Below are 24,578 nucleotides of genomic sequence, written 5' to 3' on the forward strand. Positions count from 1 at the left end.
GATTGGTCCACGAGTACATTGCGCAATTGAGTACGTGTGTGTGTGAGAGAGAGAAATAGATTCTTGGGAGATAGTGGTGGTTTAGAGGGAGCTTTTCTTTAAGATTTGAAGGTCGAGTGTCACGTTTATGGATGGACTCCCCCTGCCCCTCTTCTTACATCTCTTGTTTTAGGTGGTTGGTAATTAAGGGCCCACAGAAACCCATGATACCAAAAGTTTCCATGCATTTTAAGGCTACCACTTTGATATAAATCATCATCCCTTCCAAACCTTTTTAGACACACCACCCCTTTCCCCTTTATATCTCCATCTTTTCACACAAACCGGTCTATTTCTCAGCTTATTGCCTCGCTCTCTAAAGTTAATGTCTCAAGACATGAACCTGTCGGTGAATGGCAACTCCCAGGTCCCCCCCGGCTTCCGCTTCCACCCCACCGAGGAGGAGCTCCTCCACTACTACCTCCGCAAGAAAGTCGCCGCCGAGAAAATCGACCTTGACGTCATCCGCGATGTCGACCTCAACAAACTCGAACCATGGGAGATCCAAGGTATCGTAAGCATATATTGTTTGTTTGTTTGCTAGTGTAGATAACTCATCTGTCTTAGAGTTATCTGACCTAAAATGTGTTGTGTGTTCTTATCATGTTCTGCAGAGAAGTGCAAGATAGGATCGACTCCACAGAATGACTGGTACTTCTTCAGCCACAAGGACAAGAAGTACCCGACAGGGACACGGACCAACCGCGCCACGGCCGCTGGATTCTGGAAGGCCACCGGGCGTGACAAGGTCATCCACAGCAACTTCCGCCGGATCGGAATGCGGAAGACGCTTGTTTTCTACCGCGGGAGAGCCCCCCACGGCCAGAAATCCGATTGGATCATGCACGAGTATCGCCTCGACGACAACACTCCCCTCGACTCCACCAATGTATTCACATGTCATTAACTCCCATTCACCAAACATTCCGCCATTAACTTACAATTCCCCATGATCGAACATGTATTATTCATCATGACTACCACCAACTATCATAATTAACATGAATCAATGGATCAGGCCTTCAATCTAGCCGGCGACACTGTGCCGGAGGAAGGGTGGGTGGTGTGCCGCGTGTTCAAGAAGAAGAACTACCACAAGGCGGTAGAGAGCCCTCTCGCATCATCACCCTCAATCCTCCCACGAAACGACGGCGTTTTGGATCAACTAATCATGTACAATATGGGAAGATCCAGCTCCTGCAAGCAGGAAACCGATCACTCTACAATGCACTTTCCTGGCCAGCCCGCTGCCGCCTTCCTGCACCTCCCGGAGCTCCTCGAGAGCCCGAACATCAACGACGATTGCAGCTTCAAGGCTCCTTCAAATGAGATGGAAAGCGAATGGGTGACCCTGGACCGGTTGGTGGCGTCGCAGCTCAACGGCGGCCAGCCTCCCAAACAGTTCCCTAGCGACGACTTCGCCTTCTCCTTCGATCACGATGAACAGGTTCAGCAATTGATGAACATGAATAATTCGGATAGGGGGAATGAGACGGATCTGTGGACGTTCGCCAGGTCGTCAGCGTTGTCGTCTTCGTCGACGGACCCACTGTGCCACCTATCTGTATGATAATACTGAAAAATAAGGGTTTGGGTGGTAATGATACTGAAATTGAAAAACGTATACGTGTTTGTTGGCTTTGTTTATGTGTAAGTTATACACTTATAGGGGGAATGGATCAGTATGAGATACTTACATACATTACATATATATAGTATATAAGTGTAGTATGTATGTATCATTGTATTGTTAGTACTCTAATAATTGTGATGAGCCATCATTGTCTAGCAAGATACGAGAATACATGAAAGGAAATAAGAAAAAGAGATCAGTTGATTGATCTGGGAAAACTGCTTTAACTTCTAGGTGATATTTTACCTACTATATTCCTATTTATTTTCTTGCCACATTTTGATTTCATCGGTTCTACTACATTACACATGGCCACCAAGACTTTCTTTCAGTTTCAGAAAGTTTTATCATTTCTAGTTTTATTTTTGTCTACTCGTTTAATCATTCATCTCTCTAGCTAACCAATAATGGATGTATCGTTATTTTCTTTTCCCTTTCCAATTTGTCTCTCGATGATCGGTTTGTTTGTTCATTTTCAGAGAATATGTGCAGATGAATCTGAATTAGTTTACTAAGAATTTAGGAAACTATACCTATTAGTTTACTAAGAATTTAGAAATCTTCTCTACATTATTCTCTCGCTTACTTTACCATTTCTCCATTTTAACTACTTATCACTTCATACGTCCCATAAAAGTATGGGCAATGAGTATGGCACGGGAATAAAGGCAAAATTGGTAAAGTAAGAGAGGAGATGAGAATGATAGTTAAAGTAGTGTTAGTGGATAGTGAAACCTATATTATTAAATTGATACTATAACTTTACAAAAAAGAAATGCACTTATTTTTGTGGGACGGACGAAAATGAAAAATGCACATATTTTAATGTGATGGAGGGAGTATCATTTTTATAAAACGGGTGCAGAAAAGTGACTGCGACTCCTAAAGTGTGACGGAGGGAGTACTATATTGTATTAAATATGTAAGAATCCTAAAATTGGGAAAAAAGAATACCTAAGAAAAGTTAGGATTCAGAATCCTAGAAAGTTGTACTAACTTTCTTTATTCTCGGAATTCTGATTACTTTCCCAATTTGAATAAAACCGAAACAAACACATGAATTTGAAATCTACGAAATCAGATTATTTTCCTAGACAAAATCCTGGCAACCAAACCCGGCATAAGTGTAGTCAAAGTATACGCTTAATAATGAAGGGGATGGTGTAATTAGAAAAATTTTGTTGGGACTTGAGAGATATACTAAACATTTACGATTAAATAAGAATACTACTATTCAAAATGTACAAAACACTGCGTACATATATGTGGGAATAAAAAAAAGTGGGATAAAATTGGAGTTTCAAAATTCTCTAAATAAACAAATCCCAAGTAGACGTTCAAAGTTGCATTTCGAAGTGGAAAGAAGCAGCTCTCTTTTAATACAAATAAAATTTGATCACTATGCATAGTGAGGTCATATTGGTTGTATATATGCGGTGTGGATGTGTCAACTACATTCTTCCGCTTATTGTTGCCATGCAAAACTAGTAGTACTAGTATAAATTGTGACATATATAGGTGATGAATTAAATTCGATTATAAAATTATTTCAGTTTAGACTTACCAGTTAAAGGTATAAACAGCTTTCTCACACCGTACACAATCAATCCTATAACTTTTGATTTAGATTCTAAATTAGACGTGTTAGACGGTATAATGGACTAGCTTTTCAAATGCCTTTAAATTTATTATTCTTCTGCTTAATTATTCAAATGTCTTTAATATCATAGCTTTTTCGGTTGAATACATATTAATCATATCGTGTCTTATCCTTATTTTTAAGGGTTTATTATTCCTAACAAGATTTAATTATTTACTGTAAAATTAAATTAATGTCATAAAGAATAATCATTAGGGTTGATCAATTTAATAGTGTTGATTAATTGGGTTGTTAAGTTGGTGGACTATTATTATTGGCCTGGGAATTATTCTGGCCCATGTAATTGTGTGGGCTGTGTGTTGCCCTAGCCCATCCCGTATCTGATATACCCCCTCCACTTCTCCACCGCCACAGATTATTCTGCACTCTCTCATCCTCTCACTTCACTCTCTCAAGTCTTTTGAGTTTCCCTTGGGTTTTCTTCTCTGATGATTCTCTGATTGTTGCACGATGGTTTATCACAAGTGTTTGAGTGATTAAACGGGGGTGTGGGTGGAGATAAGCAACTGCTTGGGTTCCAGAGGAGTTAGGGTTTCTTGTTTGAGAGGTTTTCTGTGTGAGTGGTTCCGAGAGTGGATAGATCCGGTGTTGTGGAGTGGATTAGGGTTATAATCCGTGGTGTGTGAAGGATTTCACGGTTGGATTCAACTTTGCTCCCTTGGATCGTGGTTTTGGTGAATAGATCTGTACTATTAGCGGGTGGCTGAGCCATAGCTACAAGATCTGTGCGATTCCTTTGATTTCTCTCTATATTCTGCATTACTTGTTTCAGATCCGAGAGGATCTCACCTTGTGTTACTAACTTGGGTATTAAGTGTGCAGGTTCTCGGTGAAATCTTAGAGCATTTGGTCCAAGATTGAAAGTTTGAGATAATTGACTAGTTATTGTTGTAATAGCTTGTAATAGCTTGTAAATAAGTCGTTTGGTTGATAGTTTGACTGAGCTATCTTGTACAAGACCAAAGAGGTCTCGGTAAATAGTGAATCCAAAGCTAGTCTGATCCCTACAAATAGAATGGTACATAATTTTTTTATTTCACAAATAATAAATACTCCATCTGTCTTATAAAAATAAGAAGATTTTCTAATTTGGGATGTCCTATAAAATTATCCTCTTTCTATTTTTAGTAACTTCCTTCTATCTAATATGTTGGTTCACTAACAATACTATAATTACTTTTTCTGTCTCTTTCTTACTTTATCAATTGTGCATTAATTCCCGTGTCATTCTAAATGTTCATATTTTTATGAAACATAGGGAATATATCTTAATTACTCCTATGTAATTTTTATATTAGGATGAATTTTATTTTATGATAAGTAGTGGTATTAAAATAAGCAATTTGACGGTGAGACACCAATACTAGTAAAACACTAAATCTCATCCGGACCATTATCCATCATCATCATCATCATCATCATCCTAGTTGTGTAGTAGTACCACTTTTTTTAAGACATCTTTAAGTCCAATATATTGTGTTGTATTTTAGTTTAATTTTGTAGTTAATTTATTAAGGTTGATTATATCCAACTAGGGTATATATTTATCCTTTAATTTCAATTCTTTGTTAACGAATAACTTTTATATTATTATTATTATTATTATTATTATTGAGTGAACTGCACCAAAAGGCCCTAATTTTTCGCTGTGTAACAGCAGAGGCCCCTAACTTTTAAAAATTTCACCAGATGGATCTAACAAAATATGTAATCACAAAACGTGTATATTTTGCCATTTTTAGGATGAAAATGCCCAAATAGGTTGAAGGGCAGTTTAGACCTTTTACGTACTACACTTGCTCCCTATGCCTGCACATAGTCTGCATGTGCAGGGGTTGTCTTGTCAAACAGTATAGTCTTCATAATTCCATTCTCCTAATTGATGTAGCCGTTTGGTATAAATGCAAACGTACTGTGGCTTTTACATTGGAGGAAGTTAGGTAATGGTGTAGTACTCCATATAGAATTAATTGGCTCTGAATTTTAATTATGTTAAATAAACTCTATGCGGTCCTTTCTCATCGAGAAAATAACATGGGCTTGTTATCAATTTATTTTGCAAATTAAACAACGGACATAACCAAGATAAATACTTATTCCAATTTCTAAAAAATAAAGAATTTGGAAGACGTGTGCTGTAAGTTCTAATGTGAAATTTATAATATGGGACAGATATGAAAAAAAGTGTGAGTGAAGTATTACTCTGGAAAATGGTCAATTGGTAATAGAAAGAAAATTATCAAAAATAGAAATACGTAATTAAAAAAATAAAATAAAATAAAATATAAAAGTGAACTACTTTTATTGGAGCAAACAAATGTGCCCAGCAGAAAAATAGGATTTTAGTCACGTATGAAGATGAAAGTCCGATGGGATGTTGTGCCACAGTATCCCTTTTAATTTTTATAAAAATTGATTTGGATTCATAATATTTATATTTTTAATGCTGCAATTCCCATGTTAAAATAGTAAGTATATATTCAAAAAGTTATTTGTGTTTTTAAAAGCTACTAGTACTACATTAAAGTGGAAAACGTACCATTTAATAAAAAAATGTAAATAAGGACAAATGCTTATTTTATTTTTATTTCTATGATTTATTTAAATTTCATTAGTCAACTTTATTATACTATACCATATTAATAGATGATCTTATCCTAACAATTTGTCAACAACAATGCCATATAACATTAAAAAGGGAATTGAATAATCAATGGTTTCGAAAATACTTGAACTGAGTCAAATAAATATGAAATGAAAACAAAAAATTGCGGGTGAAATGAAAATAAACTTCGGCTTAATAAATTACAATGCAGGTCCGAGCGTGGGAAAATAATAGGGGACAAGAACCATGCTTTGCTGTCACATCAATTACTTTCGCATGTCCCATCAACAGTGCATGCAGCAGTAGCGGCCATACAAAAGGGCGGTTTTGCCCTTCCAAGCAATGAGGTTGTTATGGTCTGAAAAAACACGATTTGTGATTACATATTTTGTTAGATCCCTCTGATGGAATTTTTAAAAGTTAGGGGCCTCTGCTGTTACACAGCGAAAAGTTAGGGCCTTTTGATGCAGTTCAAGTCTGTTTGTATATGGGTGGTTCATGACCTAAATTTCGGCAACTGTTTGATAAATGACGTCATCTTCCATTTATTCTTTTAAATGTTCCGTACCTAAATTGTAGATTTCTTCAATTACGCAGACCATGATTGATAAGAAATGTAAAGTTCGCGTCTTTAAAATAATAATGAAAGTTCAGAATATAAACTAAAAAAATTCAAATTATGACGACACTTCAATTATCTGTTAACGTTGATACATCATTAATTGTTCACATGAACTATTCTTAATTTTAAATATTTAATTTCTTTTTTATTGATCTACGTTAATGCTTGATTTTCAGGTTATAAGTGATTATAACATATAAGTACTCCTTATGTCCCTCGTTAAGTGAAACATTGTTTTAGCACAAAATATAAGAAAAGGGAGTTTTATTAGTTGTGGAAGGAATAAAGTAAGATAGATGAAAAAATAGAGAGAAAAATGTAAGAGAGATAATGCCTATTAAAAATGGGTCACTCACCCCTTAAAAGACCTTACAATGGAGAGGATTATTCATACTTATATAGATGAGCTATGATCATTACCATGTCGATGTGGGACAAGATTTAAGAGTTTTAACATGCCCCCTCACGTGTGGCCGAAAGGACACATCGGACTTCCATCACGTGGGTAGGCAAGAGAAGAGATAAAGAGATAAAATTCATCATTGACTTGGGCATTAGAAATGGGTCACTCACCACTTAAAAGGACTTATAAGGAGGAGTGTTATCCATACTTACATAGATGAGCTAGGAACATTACCAAGTCGACGTGAGATAAGATTTAAGAGTTATAACAAAAAAGAAATGACTCACTTAGCTTGGACGTCCAAAAAAAGAATATGAATCACTTAACAAGAGATAGGTGGAATATAATTTTCGCGATATGTAAATACATATACATTAAACATTGAGAAATACATATACCAAGAATACTTTCTGGCTGCAAAATTTAGTCTCAACAAAATTTCTTATAGGCTGTTATTTGATACTTGTGGAATAAAATTTTAAATCAAATTTGTTAATGTGCAAATTTATATATGAACTTACAATTATATAGTTAAAATATTATTGATAGGGGAGCGTTATTCACCTTTTCACATCTTAGATCCTTTTTCCTTCTTAATATTACGCGTTAGATCTAAGGCATCAACGGATCAGATTGATTCTATAAAACTGGTTTCGTGTTGCATTATAGAAGGTGGTTGTATGCATTACAGGGTTATTATTGTCATTTGACGGAAAAGTAACTACCACATTTTGGTATCTGCGAATAATGCACCACATGGTCACGAGTAATGCATATAATTGACTATATAATGCACAATATGTGAACTGCAATGCATACGAATAAGATGTACCATGTTATGATGTTTGGACACACGTTTCTTGTTTCCCCTAAGGGTTTAATAAGCTTAGGGGCTAGGGTATAGTACGTAGACACGTATGTAATCTTCACATGGTAACGAGTAATGGATATAATTGACTATATAATGCACAATTTGTGAACTGCAATGCATACGAACAAGATGTGCTATGTTATGATGTTTGACACACGTTTCTTGTTTCCCCTAAGGGTTTAATAAGCTTAGGGGCTAGGGTATAGTACGTACGCATTAATAACAAATTATAAAACGATACGAATAATTCACCAAATTGTCACGAGTAATGGATGTTATTAACTATATAATGCACAATATGTGAACTGCAATGCATACGAATAAGATGTACCATGTTATGATGTTTGACACACGTTTCTTGTTTCCCCTAAGGGTTTAATAACTTAGGGGCTAGGGTATAGTACGTAGACATTACTAACAAATTGTTGTTATTGGAATATACGTATGTGCATTATTTGGTTTAGGTAGTGCATTATGTAGCTGTTAATTGTCATTATCTCAGTATATTATGCATTATTAGAGGTATTGTGTATATGGGTTAATCAACGGATTGAAGATTACATACGTGCATTTAGTAATGTCTACGTACTATACCCTAGCCCCTAAGCTTATTAAACCCTTAGGGGAAACAAGAAACGTGTGTCAAACATCATAACATGGTACATCTTATTCGTATGCATTGCAGTTCACATATTGTGCACTATATAGTTAATAGCATCCATTACTCGTGACAATTTGGTGAATTATTCGTATCGTTTTATAATTTGTTATTAATGCGTACGTACTATACCCTAGCCCCTAAGCTTATTAAACCCTTAGGGGAAACAAGAAACGTGTGTCAAACATCATAACACAGCACATCTTGTTCGTATGCATTGCAGTTCACAAATTGTGCATTATATAGTCAATTATATCCATTACTCATTACCATGTGAAGATTACATACGTGTCTACGTACTATACCCTAGCCCCTAAGCTTATTAAACCCTTAGGGGAAACAAGAAACGTGTGTCCAAACATCATAACATGGTACATCTTATTCGTATGCATTGCAGGTCACATATTGTGCATTATATAGTCAATTATATGCATTACTCGTGACCATGTGGTGCATTATTCGTAGCGGTTTCCAGCCATTATTAGATTACTATTGTACCCTCATAATGCACACAATAGGACAAATAATGCAACACGTGATTAATTACCCAATGTTGATCTTGACCGTCCATTTCTCTAATCTAATGGCTGATATTAAGAAGGAAAAAGGAGGAAATATAGGAAAAGAAAATGAATACATCCCATTATTGATATACATTATCCTTATATTTATGACATCAACATACGAGTATAACCTAGTTCTGGGTTGGATAGTAAGGTATAGAAGACATAGTACTACTATGCATGACCTCAACTCTTATTTGATGACGATTTCATCTTACGAAGAGTCCAAATCTTGAAAACAAAACTATATAATTTTGTCCCATCCAATCGTCGTTTTCAAAGCACCATAAATAACACCTTACCATATTTATTATGCTCTATTAATATTAGAATAAATGTTGAAAAATAAAACCAAGATGGGAGAGGAGAATAAATATGCGGTTTAACCGACGGGCCTACCTTGAGAAAAATAATAATCGACCAACAACGTTTTGTTTAATCATAGCTCAAGATGAAGTTGTGGGCCAATAATCAGCACTTTAATTCTATTTATTTTCAACTGATGCTAATCATAAGTAGGTCGACTAATATATATCTATTCAGCACAAATTCCTCATGCTTATATTAACTTTGATATAAAATATTCAATTGTTGTGTATGATGTCTCACTTTCTTTCACCCTATTGATAGCAATCTTTTAACGCCAAACCATTGAATAAAAACAAACTTCGTTATCGCCTTACTATATAGATGCACCCTAATGTTGAAATCGGATTTTCCAACACATACATTGAGTTGATGAAAATATTTCAATATAGAGCATAGTTCGAAAATTTTAAATATATTACTTATTATGGATATGTATCACGTTTGTGCATACTTCTACGATAGATATTTTAAAATACTCTATAATTCAATACGACACACTTGTTTTGTCTCCTTTCATATACAGTAGCATCGGCGCTGCTTTAATATACATTAGTATAAAATTTGAAATATATCAGACTTCAATTTGGATTCATCTTTTGTGTTGTTGGATTTGGGATCAGTCAGTTTTTAGTGAATCAACACAGATTACAAGTTTAAAATTTAACAGTCTTAATTTTGGGGATTTTTTTTTTTATTTTGTAAGATGCTATATTTCATCAGCTAGGTTGCGGATGCACCATAATCAACTGCCTTAAAAAAATTCCTTTTTTTTGAGATAACACATGCATGTAATGAGACAATACTATAAATTTGGCAATTTTTTAGTAAAATTCTGGAATGTTTCACAATTTTGAAAACAGCCTGAAAAAAACTAAACAATTTTTTCTATTAATAAAAAACGTTGAACAATATATTACACGTAGGCGACCATAAATTTTCACCATGGGATAATTGAGAATAAATTCAAATTTTATAATTTTTTTACTGAGTTTCACAATTAGCACGGATCAAATTTTAACTAAACTTCGCAATAACCTAGCTACTAGTACTAGACAAAATCAAAATAAATTATAAAAGATTGGGGACATTTAAAGTGTAAACCGAATTTCTCTTACAAATGAGGCGTTTCCAGAAAAAGGGAAAAAAACGTTGTTTCTCTGATTACCTATAGAAATTTGTTATCATAAATGAAATAATCAACATATTATTAATAACCATAGCTGATTATACATTGTTATGGCTAAACTACATATCATTAATTCAAATAGATTCTATACGCATAGACATAGTTATCTTTTAACTTGTTTTTTTTTTCATAGCTCAAAAGTAAGATGATTTGTGCTAACATTTTCTTTTCCATGTTTTGGATGCTCTCTTCTAAAGCCACCAAAAATTGTTGACTCTAAGAACAGGTGAAAGAACTGGAATAATACTGAATTACTGAATATTATCCCCCAATCAATAATGCAGTTTAGATTAGCGTAAGATAAGAAGCCAATTTATTGTACCCAAACAATATAGTAGTATTATTGATTTATCCATTAGTAACACAAACATAATAAGTTGCTCCGATAAATATCATTCAAGGTCATCTCATATTTAGCTTCATTCCATCAGCCGGGCCCACTAATACATACAAATTCTGTACCACAATATCAATGTTAGGAAACAAATTTGCATAGGTACCATTGATAGCAAATTAGTCAAATTCGGAAGCTAAATTTCCCCAGAAAACACTATGATATCACCCAAATAATAATCAAATTCAATAGCTGAACAAAGGAGTAACAAAATCAAGCGCCAAAAAAGCAGAACTGGAAGTCGAGAACAAATTGACACAGAAGAATCTAGGACTACAGGGGGTAAGAAGTTTGGAATATATTCATTCCATTAATGATGTCTCAAAACCATCACAAGTCTGCCCCTTCAGGGACATCGAAGCGGTGAAGGCTTTCTTTATAAGCAGACGGGTTCAGAAATCAAATCCCACATCTCCTCTTCCCCCAAGTTAAATAAAAACGATCTCAAGCCCATGTTACATGACAACAGAACTAAATTGCGACAACAACATGTTTATGGTATAGCTAACATCCTCATTTCTTATGGAATGATCTTCTAAAATGGGACCTCCGATTTCTTCTAGTTATAAGGCATGACATGGACTCTTGTAAAAAAAATACTTCAGATCACAAGCTGTTACACTTGAACATTTTAGTGTTAGAGCAATCACATGTAACTAGCACTTATTGTTTTCTTATGGAATTTTTCACAATCAAGTATCAAAAGGCCCCTACAGATCTCTGTAGTTAATATCCAACCATGGATCTTAATAAAGAAGGATCCTCAGATAATTGTACTAAGGCAATAATACAAATGGCTGGCACTATCACCCTAAAGATAATTTTAAAGCCTCATATAACAGTTGATTAAGAAAAAGAATAAATTTGGATGACAATTTTCAAGTCACGAGGCTCAAATAAGGAACATCACATAATCGATGCAGGTAGGTTAGCTTTCTCCAGAAGATGTCCTAATCAGAAAAGTGCATAAGAAACTTAAAGATTGCATGATATTTCCTGTTTCATATCACTACTAGAAATTGTGAAAATTCCTCTGGCAGCTGTGTAAGGGACATCGGCGACTCCTATTTCAAGATTAGTAAACATTGCAACCATCAAACCATGGTAATGAAAAGGCCAGCCAGCATTACTTTTAACCTAGACATTCATGTATTTAAAATGACCAAGCAATAGTTATAAGAAACTTCTGACAAAATTCTCTACCAGCAACCTACACTCACCTAAATATATCCATGTTTACTCTATTCTTGCATGTCATGGAACCCATACATCACTGATTACTAGAAGAGTCATTGTACATTATAATATACATGACAACAGATTAAAACTAAACAATATGTTGTATTTCCATTTGTGCAAATACTAAAATACTAAAAAAATCAAGATTTTCTTTACAAATGTTTATATAATGAAGGCACCTGACCTTTAAAAGGAAAAAGGGTGTTTTTTTTAAATACTACTATTATTGATGTTGTTTTATAATTACTTTCACTCATGCGCGCGCAATCAAACAAAGAAACACAAGCAAGCAAGAAAGAAAATGCATCAAAACATAAAACATGAAGCTAAATATCATTAGACAAAGTACTGATTAAAAATTACCTAAATAAGATAAGTAGGAGGTCAAAGAGCTCAAGTACAGATAGGGCAATGCACCAAACCATTCTCATTACAATCACTACATTTAGCAACCACAGTCTCCCCTCCATCCTCTGCCGCTGCCACCACCATCTTACAACTCCCGTTGCAAGAAAAACACGGCAAGAACCTCCCGCCCCCGCATCCCTCGCAGACATACCCTTCCCTGGCTCTCTCCACCCCCTTCAGCAACTCCTCCAAGAGGCCATCCTCCACCACCCTCATCACCTCCTCCGCTCCGCCTATGTACCGCCCCTTCACAAACACTCGCGGCGGGATCGTCTCCTCACGCTCTCTCCCACTCATCAACTCCCTCAACTCCTCCCTAAACCCTCTATCCATTGAAATATCCCTTTCGCATACCAAAACCCTATTGCCCTCCAGCGCCGACCGCACGGAATTGCAGTCATCGAACGTCTTCCTCACTCCCCTCAACGTCGTCGTATAGATCACCACCTTGTTCTCCCCATTCGGCGGCCTAATCGTTTCATACCGATCGATCAATTCCAAAACCGCAGAGGGTTTCCCCAAATCGCTAACCTCCTTGGACGAATTAGAAACCCTAACATTGGGGCAAGCATTCTCCTCGTTCCCCGAGGGATTAGCGGTCAATTTAATCGCCGGGGAGTGGGAGATACGATCGGCGTCGAGGCCAGACATAAGGTCCCATGAATTGATGCTCTCGTATCGGAGGGAACGGGGCTCGCATAGCGGGCTGGGAAACAGAGAGCCGAGCGTTATCCTTGGCGGCGGGGATGGCGTGGGAGCGACGGTGGTGGTCTGCGCCGGCGGAGGGTCGAGGGTTAACAAGCCGTAGGTGGTGGAGGTGAGGGACACAATGTGGTTGCTGAAAGCGGCGGCGCCGCCAATTTGGGAGAACTCTTCTTCCTGGCTGAGCAGCGTGGAGGAAACACAACCCATTGTTTAGTTACTCTGTTTGTGAGTGTGAGAAGTTTCAATTTTTGAAATCTGGAAGTGCGTAGGTTCTGCTTTTAGCGCTTAAAATATTGGGTTTGATTTGAAAACGAAGGTAGATTCATTGTAGTTGGGGATTTAAAGCATAGCCATAGCTCCGTAATATCTTAGCATCTGGAAGTTAGCGTAATTCTTACAAAAATCAGTTAATATAGTCAAATATTTTTCCTAAATGTTGGCCATTGCCCATAAATATTTGTTCATTTCGAGAATGGACTTTGCACAAAATTGAAGGTTAGTCAACTTCATTTATGAACAGGCTAGTGTTGATAATATGAAGCACCATTTAATGTTTCATTATTAACGTTACAAATCAAACTCGCTACGATTGACTTCCAGGAATAAAATATAGAAGATCTGAATAATCGAATCTAAATAAAATTGCAAAAGTTGAATTTATTAGTTGGTTCAGTCGCCAGTCGTTTTTTCCCCCTTAAATTGATATGTACCGATCACAATCAAAATTCAAATTTTATACAATAATTTTATATAAATTTTAATAATAAAATCATGATTATGGCAAAAATAAAAAAAAATTAATGATTTCTTGGCCTTTTGGGTTCACAAGTGGGGTAAATTTTGTTTTTAGGGAGAATTTGACAAAGAGTTATGAAATGGGCCGAGTTGGCAGAGTAGCCAAGCAAAGCCATGAAACCAATGAATTAACTAGTACTCTACTAATTTGTAGTACTAACCTTATTAGCATGATTCTAGTCAAGTCATGTCATTATTCCCTTCTTTATCTATTCTAGATCATTAATTTTTATAATGAACACTCTCTCATCATACTAGAACATTAATTTGCAATATTAATTATTTTACTTTTAAAATTGAAATACCAGATAGTAATATATAACATGAAAACACTTTATTAAAAATATTAAAAATTAAAAAATACTTAAAAATTAAAATAACTAAAAAGAAAAATGAAAAAGTGTGTCAATTCTAGAAAACGTTGGTGCTTGTCCATATTTCTTCGATCAAGTCATCTTACAGATTTGCGTGGAATTGTTTTTGGCGCATAGAAGCATGGAGGGCTGCAAACTCGTGAAATTGTGGGCGCAGTGTGGGGAGAGAGGGGGAAGGGGGGGTGTCATTTACTACAGTCACAATGTTGTCCGTTAGCTATCATGTTATGCCTTATGATACATGCATATATGATGTCAGAGATTATATTTCAGTACAACGAATGTGTCTATCCTTTAACTATAGCCCACAGTGATTGGAGGATTCCACGTCTTTTCGAGTCATCTCATGCTTCTGAGCAAACAACGTCCTATTTGAGGTTTTCGGGCACGTTATCGTCATCACGAACACTGGGCATCGTGGGTAAATCTCATCTGCCAAATAATAGCTCATATTGTACGGCTTGCTGTTGCCGATGAATGGTATATCTGGTGAGTGTCCAACACAGTATTCGTTGAACAGAGGGGACTCGTTCAACACATTGAAGTCGTTATGAGACCCAACGACTTCAAAGTACACTTGTTAGACCCACATAAGTTGGTCGCAACCGCCTCCATCGCGGTAGTCGAATGTGTACCAAAGTGGCTGCTAGTGAATGCATCCATCAATGCCACAGAAAAATTCTTCCAGTGTCAGTGCATACAATCGATGCTACCAAGCATCTCGGGTAAACCATGAACACACTCATGCATGTTCACCAACATGTGAGCGTCATTGGAGGTCAGTCTCAGCAAAAAAAATTTCTCAAAAAGCAGCATTCTCCTCTGACAGAATCTCTAAAGCACTCTCGTCCTGTTGTATTGGCAACTTAGAGGTTAGGGACGGAGCCAGGAAATTATAGTCGAGAAGGAAAAATTATAAACATACAAATTTTAGTCCTAGGAAAGCTCAAATTTTTGTTCGGCTGCGGCACTAAGGGCATCCACTATAGGGGCGGCACGCCGCCGCCCCCATTCTGTCGTCGCCCCACCGACCTATAGTGCAGGCAGTGTACGCCCCGAGGCGGACGCCATTTCTGGGGCAGAAGGCCCTCCGGCGAAAAGAGTGCGAGGACGCGCCGGTCACACCTCGTCGCGCCTATAGTGCGCCGGAATTTTTTTTTCGAAAATTGTATTATAAATACCACTCCTCCACCACCCATTTTATACCAAATTCAAACACTCTCCATTAATTCACTCTCTACACTTTCACTCTAAAAAAATGCACGGTGGAGACGATGAATCACCGGGCACTGACGAATCGGGATATGGCGGCTATCCTTCCCAGTCGTGGGGTTGGAATCAAACTCCCCCTCCGTGGTGATCGAGTCCAACTCCTCCTCCATCTCAGCCGTGGAGGTCGAGTCCCACGCCCCAACCTTTTCAGAGGAATTTGAACCGCTCGGCGTTTGGAGATTACAGACCCAACCTGGACGCGCTTAACCATCCGCGGTCGGAGACCCCTTTCCATTCCAGCCAATCTCCTTTCACTGATGCAGATCGAGACGCACTGGAGACGATGATGAGTCTGCTTAGTCCGGGCATACCGAATACGCCGGCAGCACGCGTGGATATGCCCGTTCCGACGAGATTCGACGGGTCCGGTGGGGCGAGTGGAAGCAATGGCGGTGGGGGCGGCGGAAGAGGCGGCAGCGGCGCTGGCAGTGGCGGCAGGGGCGCGGGTAGCGGCGTCGGCGGTGGCAGAGAGGGCGGCGGCGGCGGCAGCGAGGCAGCGGCGCCGGCGGTGGACGAGCCACGCACTACACCAAAGCAGAGTCCATTGCTGTTGCGCGGGCGTGGGATGCCGTCACATCGGACCCCATAGTGGGCACCGATCAGACCATGGGGAGCTTTTGGAAGCGCGTCCTGTTGGCATACGACGTGTTCAAACCTCGAGGCATCAAACCACGTGACGGGGAACAGCTCCGCAAAAAGTGGTCTAGGATTCTGCATGCCACCAAGCGGTTCGCGGGCATATACGAGAACAACCTGCTTAGTGCTGAGAGTGGCCGAAGCGAAGCCGATGTGAAGGCGTTGTCTATGACCCAATTCAACACGGAAGGCTGGCCGAAGTTCACCATGTGGGAGGAGTATCTTGTTCTCGAGCACTGTCCGAAATTCAAGGTCATCTGTGCGCAAGAGCGGGCAGGAGCTCCTGGGGCGAAGCGTACTAGACACAACATAGCCGGGGACTACAACAACGGCTCGCAATCATTTGACCTCAACGACGAGCAAACCGAAGAGCCCTCCGCTACACACTCTAGGCGCCCACGCCCTCCGGGACAACATGCCTCTATCCGAAGTGCTAGAGTGGCTGGAAGTTCCTCCCGCATATGGTCGGCTGCATCTGGATAGCGCATCCCGCAGCCTGCCCCTATACCGCAACCCATAGCCCCTGGTCCCCACGAGGTCTTGAGGGAAAACCTAGATGTGCAGTTGATGAAACAACTGTAGGAAAACTGTCGTTTCTACGAGACCGCAACCGACCCGATTATCAAGGGTATATACTGGAAACTCATAAGTCGGATCCAGCCCCGGCTAGGCTTGTCTGATGAGGATTTGGCAGGGGCGGCCGGTGGCAGCGGGGGAGGCGGCGGAGAAGAGGAGGAGGAATCCGACTCCGCCACCGAGTATACGGTGGCGGCGTTTTTATTTGTATTATTTTTAAATGTTCGTTGTATAATTTTACCGTTTCGAATACAACGAATATTCGGTCCAAATTACCTCGTTTTCTAATTATTTACATTCTGATAATTTTAATTGATTTAATATAGACGAAAAAAAATGATAAGTGGCTAAAAATTTTAGGGCTATTGGAAGTGTCCACCTTATAGCTGCGGACAATTTTTTTTATGGGCGCAGACAAATAAACTGAGGCCGTGGACAAAAAAGGGCGGGCTATTGGGGTTGTTCGCCTATAGTGGACACTCTAAAGCCTCGGTTTTTTTAGCGTGTTCTGTTCTCTAAGGAAAGGCAATCATGATTAAATCAAGCAGCCTATATAGTCTTGAAACATCCTCGCGGTCTCAGGCCATCCACAACGCTGTTCCTATACCGTTCCTAAACCGTTCCTTAAACTACTATTTGCGGGCCCCACTGTACTTTTTTACTCCATTTCTTAACTAAGGAACGGAACCTGCAACCCTCCGTTCCTTAAATTACTATTCATTCAATTTCATTTTTTTATTTTTATTTCCAACTCAATTCAATTAAAACAAACTCACTTTAATAAAAAAACAAACACACTTTAATAAAAAACACACAACATTAAAACAAAGTTACAACTTAAACTTAAAAAAATAAAAAGCACACAATTAGTTTGATTAAATTTGGGAGAAGAAAAACAGAGTTGATTTGAGATGAAAATTGGGGTGGAAATAGAGAGGATTTGAGAGGAATAGATGTGTGTTTGTGAGTGAAATGAGTATGAAATAGGAGTATTTATAGAGTAAATAAATTTAAAAAAAAATAAAAAACGGCAAAAAAAAACGGTAACAATACCGTTGCAAATTTTTTTTATTATTATTAAATTTGAATTAAAAAAAAAATCGAATTATTGCGTCACCGTGACGACGCCCACTCGCGGGGCAGCGAGTGGGCGTCACGCGTCGAATGGGAGGCCGCCACATCGCCTCGGCGCGTGGCGGAACGTGTCGTGCCGCGTCTCGCGGGAACGGCACCCGGCACGGAATGGCGACGACACGGGCGGCTGCAACGCGTGCCGCCGCGGTTCCGTTCCTCCGAAACGAAATAAGGCACCGCAACGGCACGCGTTGCGGGTGCTCTCAGTACATCTACGATCATTTCCATGGCTGCTTGAGAATGGCATTTTCATTCTGCATCGATTTCTTTTTTTTAGAATAATTAATTCATTAGAAATAAATATGTTGAATGAAAAATGAAATGTATTTACAGAATTTGAAATTTGAAATTTGAAAAAATAAATCATAACCCAACCCACCACCCCCTCACTATTCTGAGTGGCGTTTATCCCTTGATTTCTATCAACAAATTTTGCATCCAATAATTTTATCTCATGCAATCTTTATTAAATAATATAAGATGGTGTGAAATAAATGTGTATTTATCTCATGTCATCTTAATTAAAAACCCCTGAATTCGGACAACGAGGGTGTGAATCACCTTATTTCATTGATTCAGTCATCCAATAAATACCATTTGAACCCTCCATCAGTCCTTAAGTCCGATGCATGAAGGAATGAGAAGTTGTGCGGCAAGACTTAAGGACGGTTATTTCTCCAGCGAATTTGCAGTTTCACTTTCAGATGCATTCGACTTGAGAAAATAAAAAAAAGGTAAACAATTGGAATAGTTTAATTTAGAAATTGGGAAACTGAAATAGCAGAAGCAAACAAGTTTGACCGGTCCATTTTTTAAAAAGCACCAACTATCCAACGTCTCTTTTATCCAGAAAACAATACTTACTGATTCCCTGCACTCACCGATTCGGATTTGTGGATTTATCATCTCCAATCTTTATATTCTTCATCTTTTCTTTTTTTCTCAGTTTCGGAGTTTTTCTTTTCTGGCCTAGATTGATTCTAATTTTAGAATGCAAAATGAGATTACAAAAAAGATTTAGTGATGGCAAAAGCTTATTAAAAGGAGAACTCTCTCTCTCTCTGTGCAATGCGACAACGAAAACATCAAATGGTAAGGGGCGAGGTGGTATCGAGAAAGGCAATCATACACTGGCCGCTTCTCATAATCATACAAACACCACGCACACACTGACACACACACACACTTTCAAGCTCATATATACATAAACAAATAGTATCACTTTTAATGGAGCTCTCTTTATTAACGTTATTTGCATAGATAGCATTTCAATCACCAGATTCTATATCCATTACATTTTTCTAGTCGACCGAGTTCAATGATTCACATACTTTGATGCTCCTCTTATCATTATCCATAATTTTATCTAAATAAATGGAGCCTAATATACAAACGTCGTCGGAATTCGGTAAACATAATTGCTCCAACTTTTATACGCCAGGACCTGCATTATTTAATCCAATAACGAAAAATTCCATCGGAAACAAACACACGTGATTACAAAGTACATTAAGGGATATCCAATACTCTTTATTAATTTACAGGTGTGGTAAGAAAACATGAGTGGTAAATTAAAATCCACATAAAAATATAGTGTGACACACACACACACACACACACCCCATTTCGTAATTATATTTTGGGTGTCTTTCGTGGTTGCTCAGGCGCAGCTACAATTGCATTTGTATGACATAACACGTGAAGCCCTGAAGGGGGAGTCAGCCATTATTTATGCAACACAGTAAAAGCAATCAGAAATGCGCTGCTATTTTTATGGGGTCCTTGGAATCTTATGTTATGACTATCATTTTCTCTCTCCTCTCCTCTCCTCTCCTCTCGCTAAATTTTATGTCACCATGCCGCTACAAAAATACCTACTTCTCTCCATAGAGGCTTATACAGTTTTAGATGCTGCAAAACAGATAAGCACCCAATCAAAGATTAGTCCCATTACTATTTAATCCCATTCCCCTACCAATAATTGTTCTATATATGAATCCTGAAGGAATTACATATTTCACCTTTTTCCTGCACATGTAATGGCCAAGAAGAGCTCTACTTCCTGGCTCACCGCCGTCAAACGGGCCTTCCGTTCTCCCACCAAAGACTCCGATGATGCCGATAGCAAGAGCTGCCGCAGGAAAGTTGAACACCACCACCATGATGACGAAGCCAAGGTATATATCATACTATAAATACAAGATTTTTCGTATTGTTGACAAGTTTGGCATGACGGAATTGCACAGAAGAGTGAGAGGAGGAGATGGCTGTTCAGGAAACATTCCAACAACAATGCCGCAGAAGCTCCGGTGATGCATCCTGAGCAGAGGCATGCCATCGAGGTGGCGACTGCGAAAGTTGCGGTGGGGATGATCCGGATGAGCTCCAATGAGACGGGAGCAGCGAGAGTCATTCAAACTGCCTTCAGAGGCTATTTGGTAGTTTATCTATAAATGATAGGAGTATACACGAGTATTACGCAGAGAGGGGGACTTAGGTTTAAGTGGTTGCAGGCGAGGAGAGCATTAGTGGCGCTCAAGGGAATAGTGAAGCTGCAGGCTCTAATCCGAGGGCAGAACGTAAGGAAGCAAGCTAACATGACCATGAAATGCATGCAGTCGCTGCTGCGGGTTCAGGCGCGGGTACGCGATCATCGCGCCCGCCTCTCCCATGACTCCGGGAGACGCTCCATGTTCGCAGAGACCACCAATTTCCGGGACTCCTCTAAGTACCTCAGACACAGAAACTCTAGAGTAAAACACCATAACTCCACTCCAACTCATAAAAATATCTATATATCTCTCACATGATAAATTCTTAGTCCACAGAGACAGAGGGAAGCTGCGTGACTGACGAATGGAGGCCGCAATTGGAGTGCCCGCGCACGCTGGAAGAGCTTGAAGCTATACTAAAAGCCAGGAACGAAGCAGCATTGGCGCATGAAAAGTCCTTGGCTTTAGCTTTCGCTCAGCAGGTCATTAATCAATTTATCCTGTTTCAATTTGGAATCAATGCAACGGAAAATTGATTGATTTTTTTTCCAGAACAACCTACTGGACAGTGACAGGAGCGCCTACAACGGAGACGAAAGCGAGCTAGTCAACAGAACAAACTGGCTGGATAAGTGGATGGCCACCAAGCAGTGGGAGACCACCAGCAGATCCTCCATCAAAACCGTCCAGATCGACTCCCTCAAAACAACCAACAGCCGCCGATCCCTCTGCCAGAGCCCCATACACCGCCATTCAATTGCTTCTCCCCACCACAAATCGCTCGCTCCGTCGACGCCGTCTCTCGCATCCAGAACGAGATCGCCGCAAATCCGCCCGCGCAGCTACTCCACTGCGAATACGCCGTCACTGCGCTCCGCGCACCGCGTCGCCGCTGAGAAACCTAATTACATGGCGGCGACTGAATCCGCGAAGGCGAGAATCCGATCGCAGAGCGGGCCGGAGCGAGAGCGCGGCGGATCGGGGGCCAGGAAACGCCTCTCGTACCCCGTACCGGAACCGTATTGCTTGAATTTCGGATTCGGAAGCAATAACGTGGGGCAGAATCAAAGAAGTCCGAGCTTCAAGAGCGTTCAGGCCGGGTACGTAGGGATGGAGGAACAGTCTAATTATTCATACTACACAGAGAGTGTGGGCGGCGAGATATCTCCGTGCTCGACAACGGAACTCCGGCGGTGGTTGAGATGAAGATGCTGGATGCGTATTTGCGTGCAGAAATAACGGTTAGTAGGACAGGTGACAATGTCAGCCTCAATTTCATGTTTCCTAAAATTTGATGAAGGAAAGGACGAGGAGTTAATGGCAGCAAAATTGAAGAAAGAATAACTAATTTAGTTGGCAACTCTAGTTTGGATTTTCTTTTCCTTTTTTTTTATTTTGTTTATGCTAAAATAGCGCCACTAAGCATCTCATTTTCAGCTTAGTCATTGTACCTCATGAATTATATTTCCAGTATTTAGTTGTCAATTCGAATGTCGGTTAAAAAACTATAGTTCTTTATCCCCTTTTTTTACAAACTCTTTCAATCCATGTGGGGAGTGGAAGTTTGATCTCCATCTTATTTTTAGTCTTCCAAGATATGAGGTGATGATGGTGGTACTTTGAGTTGTGAATTCGCCTTTTGAATAGTCAAATTTCTTTTTGCGCCAATATTTTCTCATGCCTTCAAATTTCAATGGATTTTGTAAAGCAATGTCGGTTATGTTAAATTGAAAGACTAAATTTCAGCAGCTGAAAGCCCAAAACTCTCATACATGGGAAACTCCTAAAGCTATCCGGCCCGTACCAATGGGGAGCTAGAGTTTCAAATAAGAGATTTCATATTCACTGCATTTTTAGTCTATCTCGAGTCAAAACATAAAGTGTACTAGTAACACACAAAATCTTCAACTAATATATGATACTCTCTCCGTCCGACATTAGAAGTTTCATTTATGAGAGGCACGAGTTTTAAGAAAAGTGAATGGAAAATAGTTAGTAGAATAAGGATCTCATTTGTATGTATTAGTTTTAAATGAAATGTGAATAGAATGAGTTAGTGGAAGGTGAGACTCTATTACCATTTCTGGTAAAAGTGAACAAGGACTCCTATTCGCGGACGGACTAAAATGAAAAACGAGACTCCTATTCGCGAACAGAGAGAGTGCTAACTTTCTTTTTTCAATTAACACCTAACTAACTTTTCATTTCTCCAATTAAATATTCAACTCATTTTCTCTCTTCAATTAACCACATTAATTAATAACTCCTAATATTTCGTGCCGGCTAAGAAATGTACTATTATTTTAGCCGGGACAGAGGGAGTACTAAAATAAATACATTGAAAATATATCTATACATATACTCCCTCCGTCCTACTTTAACTACAATATTTCTAATTCGACACGAGATTTAATGTAATGTTTTGTGATTAAATTGTAGAAATCGGCTAAACTGAACTTTGTGTTAATTCAGGTATGGGCTTTATAACTTATTCATTGGATAGATCATAGAAGTGCATAGCATATATAAAGAAAGCTAATTATAAACACAAAGTTTTATATTAACATATTATGAGCCCCCATTTCAATACGATTCGACTTAATTTTCTTGGAATAAAATAAAAATTATTTCGAAAAGAAGGTCCTTGAGTAAATCGTGACAATAATTGGGATACTACTGACAATAGTATATTGTTAATGGGCTCCACCAAATTTTATATTTCATGGGCCTATGATATCTTCAATATAATGGGCTTTTATACAAATGAAATAGTAGAAAGCATTAATTGTTGAATTTGGTTCGGCAACAAGGCCTGAATTACACATAATTTAAAATCACAAAGTAGTGACCTCGGAGTATCTTTATTCTTTAGTAAGGGAAAATTGTACGTTTCAAACATACACAAACTCTCTTAGTCTTACTCCTACTATATTTCCTCAAATAATGTAGAGCAAATTCTTTACTTGAACTTGAATCTACAAATGGATATTGAAAGATAAATGAAACTTAATTAAAAATGTAACAGTTCATCCCATAAAAATAAAAATAAAAATAAAAATAAAAATAAAATGCAATAGCTCATATGGATTCGTTAATTAGTTATCCAAGTTATAGTTTCTATGGCAACCTTTTACAGTTTTTTCACATATATCTCAATCTTTTAAAAATGTCAACTCTATGCTAGATTCTTGGTATGACATAGAGACTTACATAAAATTATCTTCCAAAAAAATTAAAATTATGGATCAAGTATAATTAGAAGAAGAAGAAGAAGATAAGCTTTTTAAAATATTATTTTAAATTTGATATGTGATTTGAATATATAATTTTTAGTCATTAGTAATTAATTTGGCGCAGAAAACTAAATGTAGTTATAGATTTGATAATATTATAAAAGTAAAGTATAAAATTAATATATTCGAAATATTTGGTAAAACTCAGAAAGATTGGGTAAGATAAAGTTTTTCAAAAGTTCACGTTATTGAAAAAGTATGAGCAAAATTAGAATAGCTTGTGAATGTGTGGAAACAACGAAATGATTTTATTTTTAACAATGTGGATTACGATAGCAAAAGCAGTTATTATGAGAAGTACTACATGGGCGAAACACGTTGGTGCTAGTAAACTCTCGAGGTTTTGATCATCTTGTTATTGAAATGGACATCCTAACTGCTTGCTACCTCCTTAACATAGATGTGGATTGTGGAATGGTGGACACCATCAAGTTTCAAATCCAGGATGTTCCAAACGTGAAAGTTGTCCATTGTTGTCGTGAATTGAATCAATTGGCGGACTTTATGGCCAGGGTAAGGATGGAATCATCTGCCGTAATGAAATTAGTTCGATTTTGGAAGCAAATGAATATAGAAATAATTAATTTAACAAGTTACAACCTATCCGATCCTTGTTTAGAATGTAGTGTTTGATAATTTGGCATGTTAGAA

General features: G+C 38.3%; 3 protein-coding genes across 5 annotated transcripts; 2 read left to right on the forward strand and 1 right to left on the reverse strand.

Annotated features, from left to right (window-relative positions):
- Positions 1-275: 275 nt before the first annotated feature.
- LOC121767615 (NAC domain-containing protein 43-like) lies at positions 276-1,880 on the forward strand. Its single transcript, XM_042163935.1, has 3 exons — positions 276-548; positions 654-928; positions 1,058-1,880. Exons 1-3 carry the CDS (start codon positions 365-367, stop codon positions 1,607-1,609), a joined length of 1,011 nt encoding a protein of 336 aa, XP_042019869.1. The 5' UTR covers positions 276-364; the 3' UTR covers positions 1,610-1,880.
- A 9,025-nt stretch (positions 1,881-10,905) lies between these two features.
- On the reverse strand, positions 10,906-13,735 carry LOC121769474 (uncharacterized protein At5g39865-like). 3 transcript variants are annotated; one of them, XM_042166290.1, is made up of 2 exons: positions 12,606-13,735; positions 10,906-11,065 (listed from the first exon to the last, which is right to left on the reverse strand). In XM_042166290.1, exon 1 carries the CDS (start codon positions 13,560-13,562, stop codon positions 12,636-12,638), a length of 927 nt encoding a protein of 308 aa, XP_042022224.1. In that variant the 5' UTR covers positions 13,563-13,735; the 3' UTR covers positions 10,906-11,065; positions 12,606-12,635. The 3 variants fall into 3 exon arrangements, with proteins under 3 accessions (XP_042022224.1, XP_042022226.1, XP_042022225.1); XM_042166292.1 differs by lacking the exon at positions 10,906-11,065 and adding an exon at positions 11,209-11,616; XM_042166291.1 differs by lacking the exon at positions 10,906-11,065 and adding an exon at positions 11,209-12,067.
- Positions 13,736-19,906: 6,171 nt separating this feature from the next.
- Positions 19,907-22,287, forward strand: LOC121767453 (protein IQ-DOMAIN 17-like). Its single transcript, XM_042163720.1, has 5 exons — positions 19,907-20,319; positions 20,389-20,580; positions 20,656-20,895; positions 20,964-21,116; positions 21,187-22,287. Exons 1-5 carry the CDS (start codon positions 20,182-20,184, stop codon positions 21,838-21,840), a joined length of 1,377 nt encoding a protein of 458 aa, XP_042019654.1. The 5' UTR covers positions 19,907-20,181; the 3' UTR covers positions 21,841-22,287.
- Positions 22,288-24,578: the final 2,291 nt, after the last annotated feature.

Source organism: Salvia splendens, chromosome 15 (assembly GCF_004379255.2).
Source record: "Salvia splendens isolate huo1 chromosome 15, SspV2, whole genome shotgun sequence".
In the NCBI taxonomy this organism is placed as follows: Eukaryota; Viridiplantae; Streptophyta; class Magnoliopsida; order Lamiales; family Lamiaceae; genus Salvia; species Salvia splendens.